The 19,646-nt window shown below is 43.7% G+C and overlaps 1 protein-coding gene across 2 annotated transcripts; it reads right to left on the reverse strand.

Moving 5' to 3' along the window:
* Positions 1-7,536: 7,536 nt before the first annotated feature.
* LOC117844560 (terpene synthase 2, chloroplastic) lies at positions 7,537-10,600 on the reverse strand. Of its 2 annotated transcripts, none has more exons than XM_034725266.2 (6): positions 10,061-10,600; positions 9,567-9,945; positions 8,985-9,203; positions 8,438-8,576; positions 8,054-8,302; positions 7,537-7,943 (listed from the first exon to the last, which is right to left on the reverse strand). In XM_034725266.2, exons 1-6 carry the CDS (start codon positions 10,431-10,433, stop codon positions 7,668-7,670), a joined length of 1,635 nt encoding a protein of 544 aa, XP_034581157.1. In that variant the 5' UTR covers positions 10,434-10,600; the 3' UTR covers positions 7,537-7,667. The 2 variants fall into 2 exon arrangements, with proteins under 2 accessions (XP_034581157.1, XP_034581166.1); XM_034725275.2 differs by having other exon boundaries at positions 9,567-9,942; positions 10,061-10,597.
* Between the last annotated feature and the right edge of the window lie 9,046 nt (positions 10,601-19,646).

Consider the following 19,646-nt stretch of genomic DNA (forward strand, 5'->3'; position numbering starts at 1 on the left):
TTTAGGGAGGCCTCCAAATCCCCTCCCACGCCCCCCAGACCTGGAGGGTCCCTCCGAGCCCCCATCCATGGTTATTTTGGTGCGGAACAGAAAACTCCGTGCCGCTCCATCCCGTGCGCGGCAGTTCGATCGCCTCCCTCCATCTTGCGCGCGCGGAAGAGAGAACAACAGGGGTCGGAGGAGGGAAAAGTGGGCCAACTCTAGCGTTCCCCTTCTTCCTGCGGCGCCGGCAGGATCTGAGCAGCCCTGTTCCATTGCGCCACTTCGTGGCTTCCTGCCTGATCTGGACCTTCTTGCGTATCCTAGTATGGGAGCTATCTTGATCTACTTTGTTCCTGTTGTTTAGGTGGAGTGGGCTCCTGTTGTCCTGCAGGTTTGGTTGATGGATTCATCGCCGCTTGCATCCTAATGATAGGGATTTTCTCCTCTCTTTTTAACGAAATTGATGATCCGGGGATGCTCTCTTGTCCTGCTAGGCTACCATCCTCGAAAGCCGGCCCCTGACTTTTCTGTTCTTTGTTTACAGTATGTTATACCGTTAGCATTAGCACGAAATAAATAAACAATAGGCTTTCGAGGGGAAAGTTGTGCAGATTCGCCGCGGAGCTTGTAGGAATCCAGAGATCTCAGAAACTCACAATTCAGATCCGCACGATCCTCCGATATGAGCTAATTGGCACCTGCTGGCAGGTGTTAAGAGTAATAGAGTTTTTCCCTCAGCTACAAGTAACAATCAGTATTCAGTTTGGATTGCCGGTCCAATGAATTAGATTACTTGTCTCATGAATGTACCAGGTCTGTGCAATTCTTCGTTCCAGGTCTGATGGCAGTACCATGTTTGCTTTCATGGTACTAATTATTATTCTATAAAGTTTAGATGATAGGTAGGAGGTTAGGCAGCGTGTAGCACCTCAGGACAAGGCAGTGAGAATAAATTATTATTTTCTAAGATTCAAATGTATAATTCTTAGACAAGGCAGTGAGAATAAATTATTATTTTCTAAGATTCAAATGTATAATTCTTAGATATTGCCAACCACCATTTTTGTGTTTTCTTATTTGAACCTGACAATTTTACAAATATTGTAGATGGTCTTCTCCAATGACGATGACCTCATTGCTCAATGGTGGGAGGAAGAGGAAGAGGAGGAGGAGGAAGAAGAGGAGTCAGACGATGATGACCTCATTGTAATTCTTATGCTTGCTGATATGGACTATGAGAGACACAAGAAGAAGCGTCATGGTTCAGTCCCAGGACGTGAGATAGTTCCGAGGGACATGTCTAGTGGCAATCTGCGCATTGTGGCTGATTATTTTGCAGATCCTCCAATATACAATGCAACATTCTTCAAGAGGAGGTTCAGAATGTCGAGAGACCTCTTCTTGCGTATCGTGGATGGTGTGGAGGCACATGATGACTACTTTAGGCAAAAACCAAATGCAACAGGTCTTCTCGGTGCCACTGCATTACAGAAGGTGTTTGGGTCATTTCGCATGCTGGCATATGATGTTCCAGCTGATTCAATGGATGAAGTTGTGAGGCTTGCTGAGACCACCATGGTAGAGGCTTTTCACCACTTTGTGCAGGCTGTGGTTGAGGTGTTTGGGAGCAATACTTGAGGCCACCTACTATTGAGGACACTGCAAGATTGTTGGCCATTAACACTAAGAGGGGATGGCCTGGCATGCTCGGTTGCATTGATTGTATGCATTGGAGGTGGAAGAATTGCCCAACAGCTTGGAAAGGGCAGTATTCAGGGCATGTGGATGGGCCAACTATGATACTTGAAGCTGTTGCATCTAAGGATTTGTGGATTTGGCATTCTTTCTTTGGTCTACCGGGCTCTTTAAATGATATCAATGTCTTGCAGAGATCACCATTATTTCAAAGGCTAACTTTAGGGACTGCACCACCTGTTGAGTACATGCTAAATGGTAACAAGTATACCATAGGATACTATCTTGCAGATGGGATCTACCCTTCTTGGGAAACTTTTGTGAAGAGCTATAGGAGTCCACAAGGCAATAAGAAAGTCCATTTCACAAAAGCACAAGAAGCAGTGAGGAAGGATGTGGAGAGAGCATTTGGTGTTCTACAAGCGCGCTTTGCCATGGTGAGGGGGCCTGCTAGATTTTGGGATAAGGATACTCTCTGGTATATAATGATCGCTGCTGTTATCATGCATAACATGATCATTGAAAATGAGAGAGATGAAAAAGAGGATTACAACTATGATCAAGATGGTGGTGAGGTACTGAGGCTGGAGGAGTACCAACGACGCGATCCCCTCATTCTTGAGGAGTTCCTCAAGATACATCAGGAGATTGAGGATAGACATGTGCATGAGAGACTTCGTGATGATCTTGTGGAGCATTTGTGGGCACTTCATGGTTCTAGCTAGTACGATTGTTTGTAGTTTGACCATATTTAAATTTGAATTTAAATTGTCATGTTTGAAATTGTGATTTTGAATGTGGTTCATTGCTATGCTTTAGAAATATTTACATTTGAATTATAGTGGTGTGATATGAAGGGCACATATATATGGAGAATATGTTGAAAATAGGAGGAAAAATAAATAGGGGTTAAGATTTAGAGGCCCTTGCTGGAGTTGAGTGCAGAAAATGAGCCCCTAAAAAATAGAGAGAGCCCCTACTTAGGAAGTAGGGGGGCTGATTTAGGGACCATTGCTGGAGTTGCTCAAGTTCAAAAGCCACGTGTACACTTTACTCCAATTTTTTTGTCTGTAGAATTTAGAAACTGTGAGTCTGTGACAGCGTGATCATACCATTCGCACAAAATGTGACAAAATTTAAAAATTATAAAATACATCGAAATGTTTCGACACTTACTTGAATTTTCTTTTTCTTATGAAATTATCTTATACTCAATCTCAGTGCCTTGAAAGGACCTTATTGTCACCTAGAGTGGGTTGAATAGTTGAGTTGACCAATTTTTCAAAATTCACTCTACTCAGCATCACTGTCAGAGCACTGTTAGGGTCAACCGGTCAAACCGGTTTCACAGACCGGTCCAAGGCAGTGAGCACACTAAGTACTGCTCGAGCTCCTCCTCGACTTCCAGCACCAACCAAATTTGGAGAGTTGCTTCTGTGGATAATATCTAGTAGGGTAATGTAGTACCTGCACATAAGACAAGCACACCCAAGTAGATCGAAGTGGAAGCACAAGTAATTTGCTAGAAATCAACAAGTGAGGCAAACCAAATGTAGACATGAAGATTTGTTTATCCAAAGTTCAGATTCACCACAATGAGCCCTATGTCTCCGTTGAGGAGCCTATTTGAATATAAGTCTATTTCAATTCCCTTCCAACAAGCCGGGTTTCTTTCAACCACTTTCCTCGTCTCCACTAGATGATCTTTTTCCTTGCGGAGGTAAAATCGCAGCCTTCACAAACTTGCCGCTGCTCACCACACCTTGGGAGCTAGCCGGCGACGCCTAGCCATCTAGGAGACACACCTCCAAGAGTAACAAATGCTTCAAAGGCTTTCTCTATGTGAACCACAAGTGCTCAAGCTATGGATTGCTCTTTTCAGCTCACTAATGCTCACACAAGATAACTCTCTCAACCCAACTCAAAGATTTCTCAAGAATCACTCAAGTCTCACAAAGAGAGGTTGGGGAGAGTTTTTCTGGTCACTAGATGATGTCAAATGCGTGTGTAACCAAGAGCCCACCAAGGAGGAGGCCAAGGGGTATAAATATCCCCACAAACCAAAAACTAGCCATTAGAGTTGCTCAAACTGTCAGACCAGTTGCTAGACCGGTCAGATCGGTCTGGTTTGAAAAACTAGCCGTTGGCGCCCTGAACCCCCAGACCGGTCAGACCGGTCTGCCAAGCCAGTTTGACCAGTCTGCCAAATCGGTTCGACCGGTTTGGCTGAGTTAATCCTAAAAACCTTCGGAGACACTTTCTCGGTCCACCTACTGGCTGAACCGACTTAAGTCAGCTGAGTTGGGACAGTTAGCTCACTCAAGGGTTTTCTCATGACCAATTTCACATAGGTCAACTAAGATCACTTTTGATATTGTCAATTAGCTAATGTTGCATCCCTCTTGATAGTATGGCATACCTATACTCAAGAATAAATATAAATACTATATCATCCACTTGAGCTTGTAAGTCTTCATCCATGCCATCCTTTGATCAATAGTCACTTGAGGGCTCTCAACATCAATAGTCACTTGAGGGCTCTCAACATAGCTATCATCTTGAGCACGTCCATCTTGAGCTAGTGACTTAAGATTTTCCTTCATTCATGATAAGATATACTTGAATTCTTAAGTCACTCCCTCGGTAAGGCTTAGATACACTACTTCGAAACCCCTCGAATACTAGCCACTTCACCTTAGCAAAATGCACATAGTCTAAGCCGTAGCTTGACCAAAGCTTGGTTAGTCCCTCGCTCTAGTCCCTCGCTTGATTTCTTCACCTATTCGTGCCACTTTGAGTTTAGCTTTGCTTTTGACACCAACAATGAAATCCCATTTGAAATCGTCTTCAAATGCTTGTTCTTAATTGATAAAAAATGTCCCATGAATTGCAAACTTCCAATAACAAGACCAATATGTAACACATAAGCTCATGTCTTTTTATCATATGCACATAAAGTCTTGTGGCCTGTTCGCTTCAGCTTATTCAGCCGGCTTATCAGCCACCAAACAGTGTTTTCCTCTCACAACAAATCAGCCGTTTCAGCTTTTCAGCCGGCTTATAAGCTGAAGCGAACAGGCCCTTGCAATATCCATATGTGAATATCACTAATTCTTTTCTTAATGATCCCTTTACTTGTCAATCAAGCTATCACATGATTTGGAGACATATAGATCAACCATAAAATATATCCCCAAGTTTTACTTCACCCTTGCTTGTCATTGATCATATAATTGCATCACGGGAACACATACTCGCTTGCTTTTCTTTATTGTGAGCCATATAATGCATATTCTATTTATGAGACAATATCACATCATAAATATGAGAATAAAACCCTGCTCACAATTTTAAGCAAACAAGTTAGTCATTCAATTCACCAAAACCACTGGGGCCTAGATGCACTTTTGTCGCACCCGGTTTTAAAACAAAACCAAGTGCTACCTATATGTATGCTAGGATCTAGTTTCATACATATAGTGACATCATTAGTGAATAATAGCAACAGTACCACGTAAAGGAATATAAATTAAGAATTTCGAGTCTATCAGAGATATACAACTTAATCCTGAAAATGGAGGCTCCAAACTTCACAGGGAATCGACTAGGGTTGCGTATGCCTAGTGAAGGGATACAAGGTAGGCTACGCTAGCGCAAAATAAATTTTTTTCTACCTCGTAAACCAGGAAAACTGTCATATATGGATCACGGGATTACCACTAGACACGCAGATACGGAAGTTGATGAAGCGCGTCGGGGTAGTGTAGTCAATCACACATCGCCGCAATGTAGTCGAACACGTCCACGTCCAGCAGCTTCTCAGCAACTCGTCCACGTGCAGCGACGTCCTCTTTGCGCGGCGGCTCGTCAAGCTCCTCGTCAGCTCGTCAAGCTCTCGTGCGGTGGCTCGTCCAAGTGCTGCAGATGCAACACCTCCAAGGTATCCACACGTGCGGGGAGGAAGCATTGGAAGCCAGATTGCTAGGTCCACGAGTGCAACAAGGCGAGGGCATGGGGGAGGGGGAGGGGCGGCTGAGGTTCGGCCAAAAAGGGATGAAACCCTAAGCCGCCCCCACCCCTCAATATATAGGGGTCCCTGACGGGCCTCTAGGTCCAAGGCTCCCAAACCTGGTCCAATTCGGATCATATCCTCATTAGGCTTCCAGCCCCTTAAGTGTGCGACCCTATAGGTTCATATACGCATAGACATGGCGCGAGTACTCCTACTCGGCCAATAATTAGTAGCAACCTCTAGCAAGACATGCGAACTCCTATGCGCACACGAAAATCATATCAGATGAACCATCACAACATCACGTACATGCTATTCCCTTTGCCTCACGATATTTGGTCTAGCTTCAAGCCGATCTCTCTTTCTCGATCCTGTGATTCGAAATCCCTCTCTAGGTTAACTGTTAACCTCACATAGCATGGCCATGCATTTCCGGATCCGAACACTCGAGGGGTCTAGAGATATCTCTCTCAAGTAGAGAGGGGCAAATTCCATTTTGACTGACCATGCCTCACAACATGCTTCTTGACAAACTCGAAAGCTACCTTTATAACTACACAGTTACGGTGTAGCGTTTGATAGCCCCTAAGTAAGTCGATCCACATCTTGAGTACATGCGACAATCTCAGGTCTAAGGACAAAGCGTACACATTGTGTAAAGAGAGAACTATGTAACTCACGTTGGGTCAGTCCTACCATATGTCTCTACATGTGCCCACATTATTAGTTTGACATCTCCATATCTACGACTTGTGAAACATAGTCATCAACTAATACATATGCTAGTCTAATATTCATGTGTGTCCTCACATGAACTCCGACTAGGGACAACTTTTAGAATAACCATACAAGTAAAGAGTTTCACACACAATTTATACAATTGCAAATCAATTCAAGTAGCCTTTAATGGATATTCAAGGAACACAATATAAATCATGGATAAATGGGATATCATCATCTCTGTGATTGCCTCAAGGGCATACCTCCAACAGTCTCCCACTTGCACTAGAGTCAATCTAGAAGATATCTAATACCCATAGCTCTTATGTGCGCATCATACTTAGACTGCGGGAGAGGCTTTGTCAAAGGATTGAAATATTTAAATCTGTGTGTATTCTTGATCTCGCCTCGGTTGACAAAGTTTCGAATGAGATGAAATCGTTGCATTATGTGTTTGTTTTTTTGGTGATTCCTTGGCTCCTTTGCTTGCGCAATAGCCCCGTTGTTATCACAGTAGAGATTCAATGGGCTGGATGCATTCGGGAACACACCAAGTTCAATAAGGAAATTCCTTATCCAAACACCCTCCTTCGCGGTTTCTAAAAACTATGCGTGAATTCAAAAGGATAGCATCCCTACTCAGTCGGATGTGCTGTGTAGGTGAGATGGTAAAGAAACTATGCGTGAGGCAAGAGGTTGCAGGTTTGAATCCCACGCACCGCATATTTCGCGTGAAAAATCGCATGACTTGTGACTTGCGACGTGCGCATGGGGGAGCCTCCCAAGAATTTAGAATATTTTTTTAGCGCAAAAACCCTTTAGTCCTGGTTAGTATTACCAACCGGGACTAAATGTTTATCTTTAGTCCCGTGTGAAAGATTCGAGACTAAAGATGGGAACCTTTAGTCCTGAATAATTAGTCCCGGTTGGATTTTCGAGACCTATGCGTCTTTCCAACCGGGACTAATGTTCAGTTTTCAACCAGTGTAATATAGATTATTTTCATGATGACAGAGGTGGATAATGTTCTTAAAAATATGATAGTCTACTTTATGATAATTTTAGGATTTACCCTCTTTGTTCTCTTAGCGTCTGGTAAGCATTAATTAATATGTAAAATGGTCTGATGCAATGGAACAGAGATTACTTGATTCATTTTATACAGGGAGAAAAATCAAAGAATGAAGCGAGCTACATTCCTGTGCGTAGATAACGCCTGACGGATAGGTTGTTCTCATCGATCACAGTACGTAGTTTCTCAAAGTAGCAGCATCCTCGCGTAGTCCTCGAGAACAAGGAGCCTCTGCTCCTTGTCGTACGAGTACATGACGCCGACCATCCTGGCGGCGTTCAAGGAAACCTGCGTGAACCTAGAGGCGAAGGTCCTCCTGGAGAAGCACTCCCTGTTGAGCTCCTCCCACTCCCTCGCGATCAAGCCACGCATGTGTTCTTCGGCGTCGGCCTGAGTGCAGCTAGGATTTTCCATCTGGTAGAAATCCCTATATGATCCGTCCAGTCCTTCCTGTGCTTCATCCTGCAAAAATCCATGGATTTAAATTTGCTGCTAAATTTTTACAGTCATATCGTATTTAAAAATTATTTTAACAAGGATATGGTGAAAATATTTAACAATTAATTGCTGACCTCTGCACTGCCCAAGTCATCCCAAAGCCTGAGGATCTTGGCCGGGCAAGAGATGATGGAAGGGATGTGGTCAGCGAGCTCTGCAGCTTCATTACTTTGATCATAACCTAGCATGGCGAATACGAGCGCTAATGTAAGCGGCACTCCTGAAGTGACAGCACCATTTCTCAGGTAGTCTTCTGCGGTAGGAACCTGATCGGTTGCCAGCCATCTTGCCTCTACCATGAATCCATCAAACAGCACCGCCCACTGCCAAAAAAAAAGGGTAGAATTTATTGTGTAAAGCTCAGCAATAGGACATCATCATAGCTAAATTTTGGGCTACAAATTTTTGGTATGCGGATCAAATTGAACAAGTTTAATGGAAACAAGTTTGTAATATACTGCATGTCTGAGATGATTGATGGGATTGAATCCACGCTCCTCTTCTACCATATCTGCGATCTCATTCGTAGTGGTGTAAATAGCCTTGTAGCATGATCTTATGCCACTGGGGAGTGAATCAGCAGCCACAGTATTCCACCTGCAAATCATATTTTGTACAATGTATTAGCTTATTGCAAACTAATTCTTATTAAAATCAGGATGTAAACCAACTATTTTCGATATGTAAACAATATTAATGTTGAAATCTACAACAAGATGAATATTAATGCAGCTACGTGCTAACCTCCGTTTCCAAGTACTTGTTACTTTTGACCATTTTATTTGTTTTAAAATACTTGGCACTCCACGTTCCCGGAACACACTTCCCTATGTTAAACACTAAAAGATAGTTTCACCAAAGTATTGTGGTCATTTCATCCTTAAAAAGTGAATTGCCTAGATAACCATGTTTTGGTTACAGTTGCCAAGTATTCGGAAACGGAGGTTGGTACTACGTATCATTTACCTACAACTTTGAGACGATGTTAATTACTTGCAAGCTTACATTTTGATTGCCTCGGTGAAGAGGGAGAGCTCCTCTGGTGTGCCAACAAGATCAAATATGTCATCAACAACGTAGACTAGTGAGATTATCTTTGTGGTCTCAACCCGGTATCTGGACGAGGAAGGCCCCTGGAAGGTTGTCATGGGCCACATGTACCATTTCAGCACCTGGTCCCGCACCACCGGTATCTCACGAGACAATCCTAGATCCGTCCACCATCTGCATCACATGAATCAAATATCTCACAATTATAATTCATAAATAGTAAATTACCACTGAATCTTAATCGTCAAAACAAATTCTGGAATATAATTTTATAAACACTTTTAATTTACGTACGTAAATTAGTGATGAAATCCTCTGGTGTCAATTGATCTTAAAAAAAAGGATCATATGCGCGCATTTTCTTGGCTGCTTTTAAAGACCACCATGGAATTACGTTTTCTTAGCTGTTAATATGCGCTTTCAAGTACTATATACCTTGGCGGCTTCAATTAGCCGCCAAGAAAATTGCTAGCCGCCAAGGCAATTTCAGTTTGGTGCAGTGACGATTAACTACAACATTGTTAATTAATTACTGACCTTTTAACCTCCTGCATTTCTTTCTGATGCAGCCGTTTGTTGAGCTGGAACTCTGAAATTGCTAGTTCCTCCATTGCAGTGTTTCTGGTGGGCAGAGTCTGCAGGTAGCTGAGGTGGTGCCTAGCCTTGTACTGCATCAGGCTCAGGTGGTATGGGTGGTCCAGGGACTGCCTCACGTACCTTGCAAGTCCTGGCTCCAAGTACCTGATGGCAGATTCAAGGTGCTTGCTTGAGAACTCCTTTGCCTTGGAGAGTGATGCTTCATCTCCCATGTCCAGGTGTGACATGTCATGCAGGCTCAGGAGGCCCCTTATATCGTTGCTAAGAGCAAGCTTGAACTCGCCGGTGTCGTCGGTGAACCTCCTCAGAACATCATCTGCTACACGTAATGGAAACAATTTAAACAACTTTATTTGGCCATCTCTGTTCTGTTTGAAAATGAAGAAACATGTTTGAAACGAGCTGAGAGATTAAGTCTCTATGTTTTTACCGACCTGCTGAAACATCATGGCCGGCCTCTCTCATGAGCCTGAATGCAAGGGTTGCGTCGAAGAGATCATCGCTGTGGACGAGATCCATGCACGCGCCCATGGCGCTCTCGATCTCTTCCTCGAAGTAGTGGTCGATGCAGAGGCGCTTGAGGTTGTCGACGACGGCCATCGTCTCCCGTCCGCTCTTCCGATACCCGTGCAGAGTCTTTTGTACAGTCACGATGCTTTTCTGGGGTGTTTTGTACGCGAGCGAGGAGCGGATTGAACCGCTGCGGTGGCGGTGCCCTCGCCGGCCGTTCCCGGCCGCCGGCGAAGCTTGAAGGAGAAGAGGCTCCACGGAGAAGGAGAAGACGATGCGTGCAGGAGCAGCAGCCATTATAGCTCTAACAGCTGGTTAATAATTACTACAAAGAACTCGAGCAACACAGCTTTAACTAATCGGAAAGCAAGTCCTAATTAACTGTACTTAGCTATGTATACACAGTACAGTATGCTTGCAGCTCGTTTGTGTTATGCATCGAGCTACGTGCACGCCCTCAAATTTATAGTGAGAGGCAGGAGCAGCTAGCTAGGGCTCCCTCATTTCATCAGATATTAAGTGAGCACCAGCTACAGTGTTTGCTGTGATGTGGTGCTGAAGCTTCTGAATTGAAGCATCATCGACAGCTCCAGGGCATGTAATAAGTCGTCCACTGCTGTCACTGTTCTTCAGGACCTAGTAGACCACACCTTCTGTCAGTCCTGCCTTCTGTGTTTCTTCCTCTCTCTACCGTGTGCGTGTGAATCTTCAACACGTTCCATAGCAGCCTCCAATTTGTAGTGCACAGCAGCCTGCCCATGTGGAAAATACGAGCTGATCGAGAGCAACACATAGTTCAGCCGCCGTTGATTATTCGCTTTCCTAATCACTTTCGAGGCACTGTTAATCTCTATACCTTTCTGTTGGCAACGTCAACAGATGTTTGGTGCCATGTGGTGTTCACGTGCACATGTGCGACCAATATCTCAATTCTCAACCGTGTCCCATTTTGATACATCTCCTTATTAGAAAAAGGAGGGTGTGTTTGAAACGTATGGATTTTTCAGGAAATTAGATTCATTCCGCATTATGAATGAGGCTAAAAAAGGGTCAATTTATACGCCACTACGGGAAACTTTAAATTTGCCGAGTGTTTTCTTTTTGCCGAGTGTTTTTTTTCGGACACTCGGCAAACAAGCTCTTCGCCGAGTGCCAAGCCAAAAACACTCGGCAAAAAAAAAAACACTCGGCAAATCGTGGCTTTGCCGAGTGTCAAATTTGAACTGCAAGTGATTCAAATTATAGAATAAAATGAGTAGAAAAATGATATTCATGTTATTTGGACCAATTTGAGACCTGACCCATGAAATGAAAAGAAATTTCGAACATCTTGTTCAGGAAACACGATCATGAGCGTGTCGCAGTAGTATTTTTAAATTGTAAAAAAAACAATCAAAGTCTGAAAATCTTAAGATTTGTCATGATGTGATGATATGATACGTGGAGGCTGTGTAAAAAAATTGAGAAGGTTTTGCACATTTCATCATGTACGATGATTACAAACCGAAGCATCTCAGAAGAAGAATAGTAACTTTAAGAAGGATTCGATAAAATTTAGAGTCGAAGTGACAGTCGAGTTCGGTTTGACTACAAAACTTTTTGTATAGTCAGTAGAAAACCTATATTGATTTGTGTGAAAATTTGATATTTTTTTGAAACTGTTGGATATTTTTTAAATTTTTTTCAAAAAACGTTTGCCGAGTGTCCTACGCTGGACACTCGGCAAAGAAAACTCTTTACCGAGTGTCCACGTAGGACACTCGGCAAACCATCCGCCCGGCCCCTCAATTAATAAGTCCCTCACCCGGCCCCCTGGCCTCTCTCCCTCACCCGGCCCCCTGGCCTCTCTCCCTCACCCGGCCCCCCCTCACTCCCTCCTCTCTCCCTCCTCTCTCCCTCCCGCCGCCGCCCGAAGGCCCCCACCGCCGCGCGCCGCCTGGCACCCCCCGCCGCCGCCCGCCGCCCGACATGCCGCCCGGCGCCCCCCGCCGCCGCCCGGCGGCCCCGGCCCCGCCGCCCGCCGCCCGCCGCCCCGCGCTCCCGGATCCGCCGCCGCCGGCCGCCGGATCCTCCGCCGCCTGCCGCCCCGGTCCCCGGATCCTCCGTCGCCGCCCCGGCCCCCGGATCCGCCAGCCGCCGCCCCGGCCCCCGGATCCGCCCGCCGCCGCCCCGGCCCCTGGATCCGCCCGCCGCCGCCCCGGCCCCCGGATCCGCCGCCCCGGCCCCCGGATCCGCCGCCCTGGCCTCCGGATCCGCCACCTCGGCCCCCGGATCCGCCCGCCGCCCCGGCCCCCGGATCCGCCGCCGCCGCCCGGATCCGCCGCCGCCCGCCCGTCCCCTCCACCGGATCCGCCGGCGCCGGGGCCTAAAGAGAAGAGGAGAGGATAGTGGCGGCGGCGGCGGCGGCGGCGGCGGAGCAGTGGCGGTGCGTGTTTTTTTTTTTCAATAATTGTTCGCCGAGTGTTTTCTGGGCACTCGACACAAGACACTCGGTGAACTAGGGTTTGCCGACTCTATATTTGCCGTGTGCCGTTTGCCGAGTGTTACACTCGGCAAACGGTTCGCCGAGGGTATTCTGCCCTTCGCCGAGTGCCCCTGGCACTCGGCAATTTGACTGTGTCCCGTAGTGCGCCCCCTACTTGGTTTTCTTACAAACTACTATTTACGCCGTGTAATTATTATTATTATTATTATTATTATTATTATTATTATTTCACCCCTTTTTCTGATGGAGAGAAGGCCCGGAAATTATTGGTATCGGTATTGTTCGTAGCACAGAGATATTACCGATATATGTAACCTATATATGAATATAATGGGACCAAGCTCCATGTATAGGATGACAACTGTGACAGTGGTAGATGGTCCCAAACCCAAAGTGTGAGGAAAAAGATCATGTTAACATATATTTGACAAGTGTTTAATTAAACCTTAGGTTGAGCTATGTGTTCAACATGTAAATTAACATTACTGTCACTTCGTACATGTATATATACATATCTTATGTTAGTATTTTCTATACTAATAATAATAACAACAAATTAATTTAGAATCATATATTGTCGTAGTTTATAGTACTTTTTATGAAAAATATTGATAATTTAGATGCATATTTAGATGTTACTTTGATTGTTTTTTAATGGCAAATGGGTTACTTAAGATTATTTTTTATAATGGCATTTGTGGGTAACTTAGATGAAGATTAGGAGGAGTTACTTAAGGTTCTTTTTCATAATGGTAGAGGTAAGTTATTTAGATATAGATTTAGTGGGTTAACACTAGTAGAAAAACGATCTTCTATCCTCAACAAAAATCTCGATCATTTTTAACCCGGAACTAAAGAGGCTTTAGTCCTAGGTCTAAATTTTGTGGTCCGTGGAGAGCCCTTTAGTCCCAATTAGTGTTACTACAGTCTACACTATGTCGTCCGCTGATGGCGAGTTTGGATATCCTTCCAACCGCATGAGAAGCATGCAATCCTATCCTCCAAAAATTGAGCGGAGTAGGGTTGTGCCACACATCCCGGCTCCACCAAGATAATGCAAATCGGTCAGTGCGGGTAGGTCCTTTTCCTTTTAAATTTCTTTCAAACATGCATGTTGCACATGCGAACCTTGAACCCTCCTGGTACACACTTATTAGGCAATGTGAATTGCATGCGTACACACTTCTCATGGTCAAGTCAGGCTTAGTGTTTTTGTTTTCCCTGTTGTAATTATGTGCAGGACTGGATCGACGACTACAGGGAGGTGAATAGCTAGGGAACTCCAAATTTTCTGAAGGAATAATCACTTTCAATGCACCTTCAAAAGTAAAAACGGAAGGGAGAACACAAGCGGAAACGAACAGAGGAAACTCGGTGAAAAAACATAATATAATGGACGTTGCTGGAGAATAAGCTATATAGGACCCATGAAAGGGGATCGGTGTTTAAAAAGAACAGAAAAACAGGATCGTGGGTGTCCTATCGGGTTTGTTTGACGTAAGACAAGCACCATATAGGCTATACGGATCCGCAATGAAATTATTATGAGTAGCTACGCACACGTGTAGAAAGGATTTTGAGAGAAATGCTCGCCGGGCATGTTTGGTTGAAGCTCTCATAACTGTCATTACCTGATTCTCACACGCCAAGCTACCTAGCTAGCTAGCCAGGCAAAGTGAAACCCTGACCAGGCAAAATGGAACACACACCGATAGACGTTCACATGCAACATGCAGGTTTCTAAGGGGGTGTTTGGATACTTAGGTGCTAAACTTTAGCAGTGTCACATCGGATGTTCGAATGCTAATTAGAAGGACTAAACATGAGCTAATTACAAAACTAATTGCAGAATCCCTATGCTAATTCGTGAGACGAATCTATTAAGCCTAATTAATCCATCATTAGCAAATGGTTACTGTAGCACCACATTATCAAATCATGGACTAATTAGGCTTAATAGATTCGTCTCACGAATTAGACTCCATCTGTGTAATTAGTTTTGTAATTAGTCTATGTTTAATACTCCTAATTAGCATCCAAACATCCGATGTGACAGGTGCTAAACTTTAGCACGGGGTATCCAAACACCCCCTAAGTAGATAGGAGATGTGAAGGATGGTCGCTGTGAGGATAAAACGAGGTTGAAGTAAGGATGCATAAGAAGTTTGAAGGTTAGTCTTTCTAACTTTTTTCTATCTTTTATGTTCTCAGTTTGAAATTTCTATCTTTTGTGTTCTCAGTTTGAAATTTGGACTCTAAGTACTCTTGTAATCACTGGTGGAAAATCGAGCTTTTAGTCCCGGTTGGTAAGCCTCATAACTCTTGAAAAACCAACCGGGACTAACTATTCAGGACTAAGGTCCCCCTCTTTAGTCCCGGGTCATTCAACCAGGACTAAAACCCTCTTTAGCCACGGTTGGTAATAACAACCGGGACTAAAGGGGTCGCCATGCATGCGCATGCACGTGGCCCCTTTAGTCCCAATTGGTAATTGACTTTTTTCTTTTACCCTAAATTCTTTTCCATATTAATGCTAATTGTTACTTCACACACACATACACACACGTATACATATACGTATACATCCTTAGTGTGCACTACTTACACGTATACGCTTGTGTTGTATGCATGTCGTATATATATTTCATGTATATGCATAATATTAATTATAACTACTATATATATACAATTCTTAGTATATTATACACATCAAACTAGAATTTATACAATTACTATATATACAATAATTTGTCCTCTTCATTCTTAGGATCCTCCCGTTGTGGTGTTGCTCCGTTCGGCTATTGAATGTCCATCGTAATAAAATTCTCTTTCGGGATTTATCACCTCGTCCACCAAAAATCTTGAGAGCTTCTTGGATTGCCAAAAACCTCTCCTTCTCCAAGAGTTCTTCTCTAATCCGCAACATCTGTAATTTGGAAATATGTGAATGTTACACGAACAATTAAATATAAGGAGCTAGAAAACAACTAATTATTAATAGGTTTATTTTACGTACAGTTATATTATCCAATATCACCTTGTCCCGCACAAAATGGTACATGTGCTCACAGTCACAGTATTCACATAAATTATTGCCTTGTTACTGTCTCAAGCACTTTAGTGGTAAAAAAGTTATGAAATATTCGTGTTATAGAATGTACAAAATGTGCAAACTTCGTACGTACCAAGAACGTTGTACTGAATGTAAGTTTGTAAAATCTGGTGTTAATCACAACTTAAGTATGACATTAATGAGCAAATGGTGAAATTTGGATTGAAGGAAGTTAATTTGAGCCAAAGTCAAATTTGAGCCGAATTTGACCAAATCTGCAAATTGGAGTTGCAAATTTAGACAAATTTGATAAAAATATGAAAGTGAGTCTTGAGAGTATTTAGAACTCAAAGGAATGAAGCTTGAAGTCTAATTGAAGTCATAAACCTCTCAAAAATATAATCGAAGATAGAATCAACGAAGTCACTATTCGTCGTCCGAAAATACGCAAATCTAAAAATAATATTGACTACACAACTTTGGAACCAATTTCTGGAGAATTTTTCTTGTAAGTGAGCAAATGTTTTTCGACATTAGTGAAATATGGTCTATGGAGAATTAAAATGAAATATTTTTGGCCAGATAAAGTGGAAGGTTCAAATTTAAAATGAAGCCCAAATTCAGCAAATTAGCAGATTTCAGCCTTCTCGCCGAAATAATTGTCTGAAAAACAGTAATGATTGCCAGTTTTTGGCGCAAGTTTCTGAGAAATCTAGTGTGAAAGTAATATGAGTTCTTGTGCAAAATGGAATCTTGGTTAGATATAGAACAAAGATAGGCAAGGGTCAAGCTGCATGGAACAAGTTTGACTAACTAAAATCGAGCTCGAAGAAGGGTAAATGGCCCTGTACCATACCTGACGGAACTGAAGAAGGGATTCAGTTACAGATTGATTTTGCTCGAACTTTGGGCTTAAAAATCAGGGTTTTAGAGTGCTTATCTTGGTTGGAGGCCAATCTATCAAATGAAGAGTGGTAAACCCTCTACAAGTTTGCTTAAAAGAGTTTCAAGTGTTGAGATGGAAAATTTTGAGCAAATGAGGCATGAACATGTCGGTTGGGAAAAGAAGGAAAGGGGAGGAACCAGAGAGAGCAGAGGAGGCAGGAGGCGTGCCGCAGCGCGGCACCTCTGCCCGCCGGCCAGCGCGATGGGCCAGGCCACGTCCGCGCCACACACGCCTGCAAGTTGCCGAGGTGGCATCCATGCACGGTGAAAATTTCGCATAACTACCGCTTCCGCCCTCATCCGTTCACCCCTCTGCCATTTCGCCACCACGAAAAGCAGGGCACGGCAGAAGCGCCACCGCCGGTCGATTCAACCGCGCCGCCGCTCCTCCCTGCATTTCCACCCACCCAAAGCCTCACCAGGAACTCACCAACACCCCACGCCCCTCTGTTTCCTAGTTCCCCGACGGCAAGCCCCCACCCATCGCATCCCCTGTCCGCCGGCCGTTCCACCCGCCCCTCTGGTGGGCTCCTCAGTGTTGCCCCTCTTTGCTCAATTCCTTGGGTTGCATGGCTTAGTTAGGTCGCATAGAGGCCATAGGGTGCACCGATGGCCGTTTTGGCGTTGCCGCCATGGCCGCCGCCGCCGCCGCCTGTGGAGGGCTCGGCTCAGTCTACCACCGGAGGGGCTAGCGCCGCTCGCAGGTGCGCCCAGGCCTGGGGGTGCTCCCCCGCTTGGCCCCATCGTCGGCGAGGCCGCGGGCGGCAAGCTACCGATCTTGCCCGCCCCGGCACCCTGTTTTGGCGTCGGGCAGGGAGGCCTGGCCGGCTGGCCTCGCATGTCTGTGGGTGTGGGTAGGAAACGGCCGGGTGAGAAAAGGATTTCGGGGGAGGGTGGATAATCTGAAGGTTTTTGTGTTTGTAGATAAATAGCTTAAATCTAGATTCCACCATTTAATTCACTGAAAATTTTAGAAATGTCCAAAAATAGTGAAACCAATTTATTAGGATTGTTTTTATTTTCCTTTATGCATTAAAATTCTTAAACCCTAGGAAAACTAATAAAATTTAGGTATTTATTTAATGCCTTTTGATTAAGGTATATAAATAAATGCTTAACCTTTATTAAATGCATAAAATTCTGAATAATGCTTTCTTATTCACAAATTATTATTAATCTATGGGAATTAAGTTTTGATATTAGAAAATATTTATAATGCTTTTCTAAAATAAAAGAAAAGGCTTAAGTTGGAATTAAAATTTGTGGGTTAATCTTTATAGGTAGAGTTTTGTTGGCTTGCAACTTTATCATGAAGAAAAGTTGTATAAGTCACTTGTTGGCTTGCAACTTTATCATGAAGGAAAGTTGTATAGTCATGTATTCAAAAGTTTACATATCTAACTCCTGCATATATTAAATCGTAGATGTTGAAGCTCGAGATGTGGACTTTCTGGAAATTTCTGAAGAACCTCCGGAGTTTGAGGAGGTTGTTGAGTTGATCCCTTGTGAAGCAGGATCGTCTGAAGACGCTAAATTTTTTGTGGATCAAGGCAAGCCCCGGTGCATTTAAGCCTATCTACTTTTGGAGTTATTATTTCATGTGTCCAACTATTGGTTATTTTCTTTATGAATGCATTAAGTCTAGGAGTTGATTGAAAACTTACTTTTATGCATAATCTAACCTTGTTATTAAGTATATCTTTGCCACCTATTCCAAATAATTAGTTAGTGTCCCATGCTTAGCAAAGCGTAGTCACGCTACCTTTATCCTTTCTGAGTACCTATGGTACTCAGCAACCCAAGGTAACATTGTCATACATATGTATATCAAGAAAATGACCTGTTTTGGAAGGTAGTGGACGGAAGCTTGGATGGAACCAAGAAAGGAGTCTTGAGTTCCGTAGTTCTATCTACTCGGTTAATTTAATTAAGGACCGTTCATTGCTTTAACCAGTGATCAAGTGATGTTACCTGGTTGCTTACTGGGTATGGGACCAGTAAAACCTGGTAGGTTAGTTGGCTCTCTGATCGGGAATTTCGTACCCGTGCTTGGCGTGCAGTGGAAAGGCAGGGGTGTAGCCTGAAACTCACATGGAGATCAGGCCAGACGTGGGGTCCCATGTGGGGGTGCGTCCCTGGGTTCGAGTAGTCATATTCCCAATTGTTGGGTACAGCTAATTGAAAGGTCGTTATGTGCAACCCGGACAGTTGTACATAGTTGGTGGTCGGGGTATCTCTTCCAGGATGTTAATCGGTCCGGATCGCCGCAATTCTCAGATTATAATGCACTTATCATTGTTTGAGCATCATAGTGTAACAAAGAGAAGGGAACCGTTTGCTTTGAATAAATATGTTGTATGACTTAGTTCCATCTGGTTGCTAAAACATTTTTGTCATCTAGACTGGTCAGGTAACAAACTCAATCTGAAATAAAAGATAAAACTAAGGTTCCACTTATAATAAGCTCTTTCTGCAAAATGTGTGTCAGCCGATACACCATAAAGCTATCATACAGTATACAAAAAGTATTTATATCGGTTAGACGGGTTAGACTTGCTGAGTACTTCGTACTCAGAAGATCCTTTGTTGTTGTTTTCAGAAACCCAGCAGGGACCCATTGAGGAGGAAGTTTCGAAGAACTAGGGTATCTTATGAGTCTCATGATACCCCAGAATAAAACTTAGATGTTTAATTACTTGCCCCAAACTGGTTTATGTTTGAAACTCTTAGTGATGGTTTAACTTGCTCTGTTAAGTTTCTTTCAATCTATGGTTTGTAATAAATCGTACCTCTGGTATGTATGTAAAAATGTAATATTTGTTGATGCTATCCCATCGTGGAAGCGATCCTGATGTATGGCTATGGAATACACCGTGGAGGTTTTTGAGGAGTTCTGTGAACCCTCAACGGACTACCGGACTTACACTGTTTGAAGTGCGTTTTGGATAATTGTTGTTCTGACAGTGATTAGGTGCACTTAAGCCAGTTTAAGTTGGGCGGTTCCGCCACAAAGTTTTTCTTTGAATTC

Source organism: Setaria viridis, chromosome 1 (assembly GCF_005286985.2).
Source record: "Setaria viridis chromosome 1, Setaria_viridis_v4.0, whole genome shotgun sequence".
NCBI classification, from domain to species: domain Eukaryota; kingdom Viridiplantae; phylum Streptophyta; class Magnoliopsida; order Poales; family Poaceae; genus Setaria; species Setaria viridis.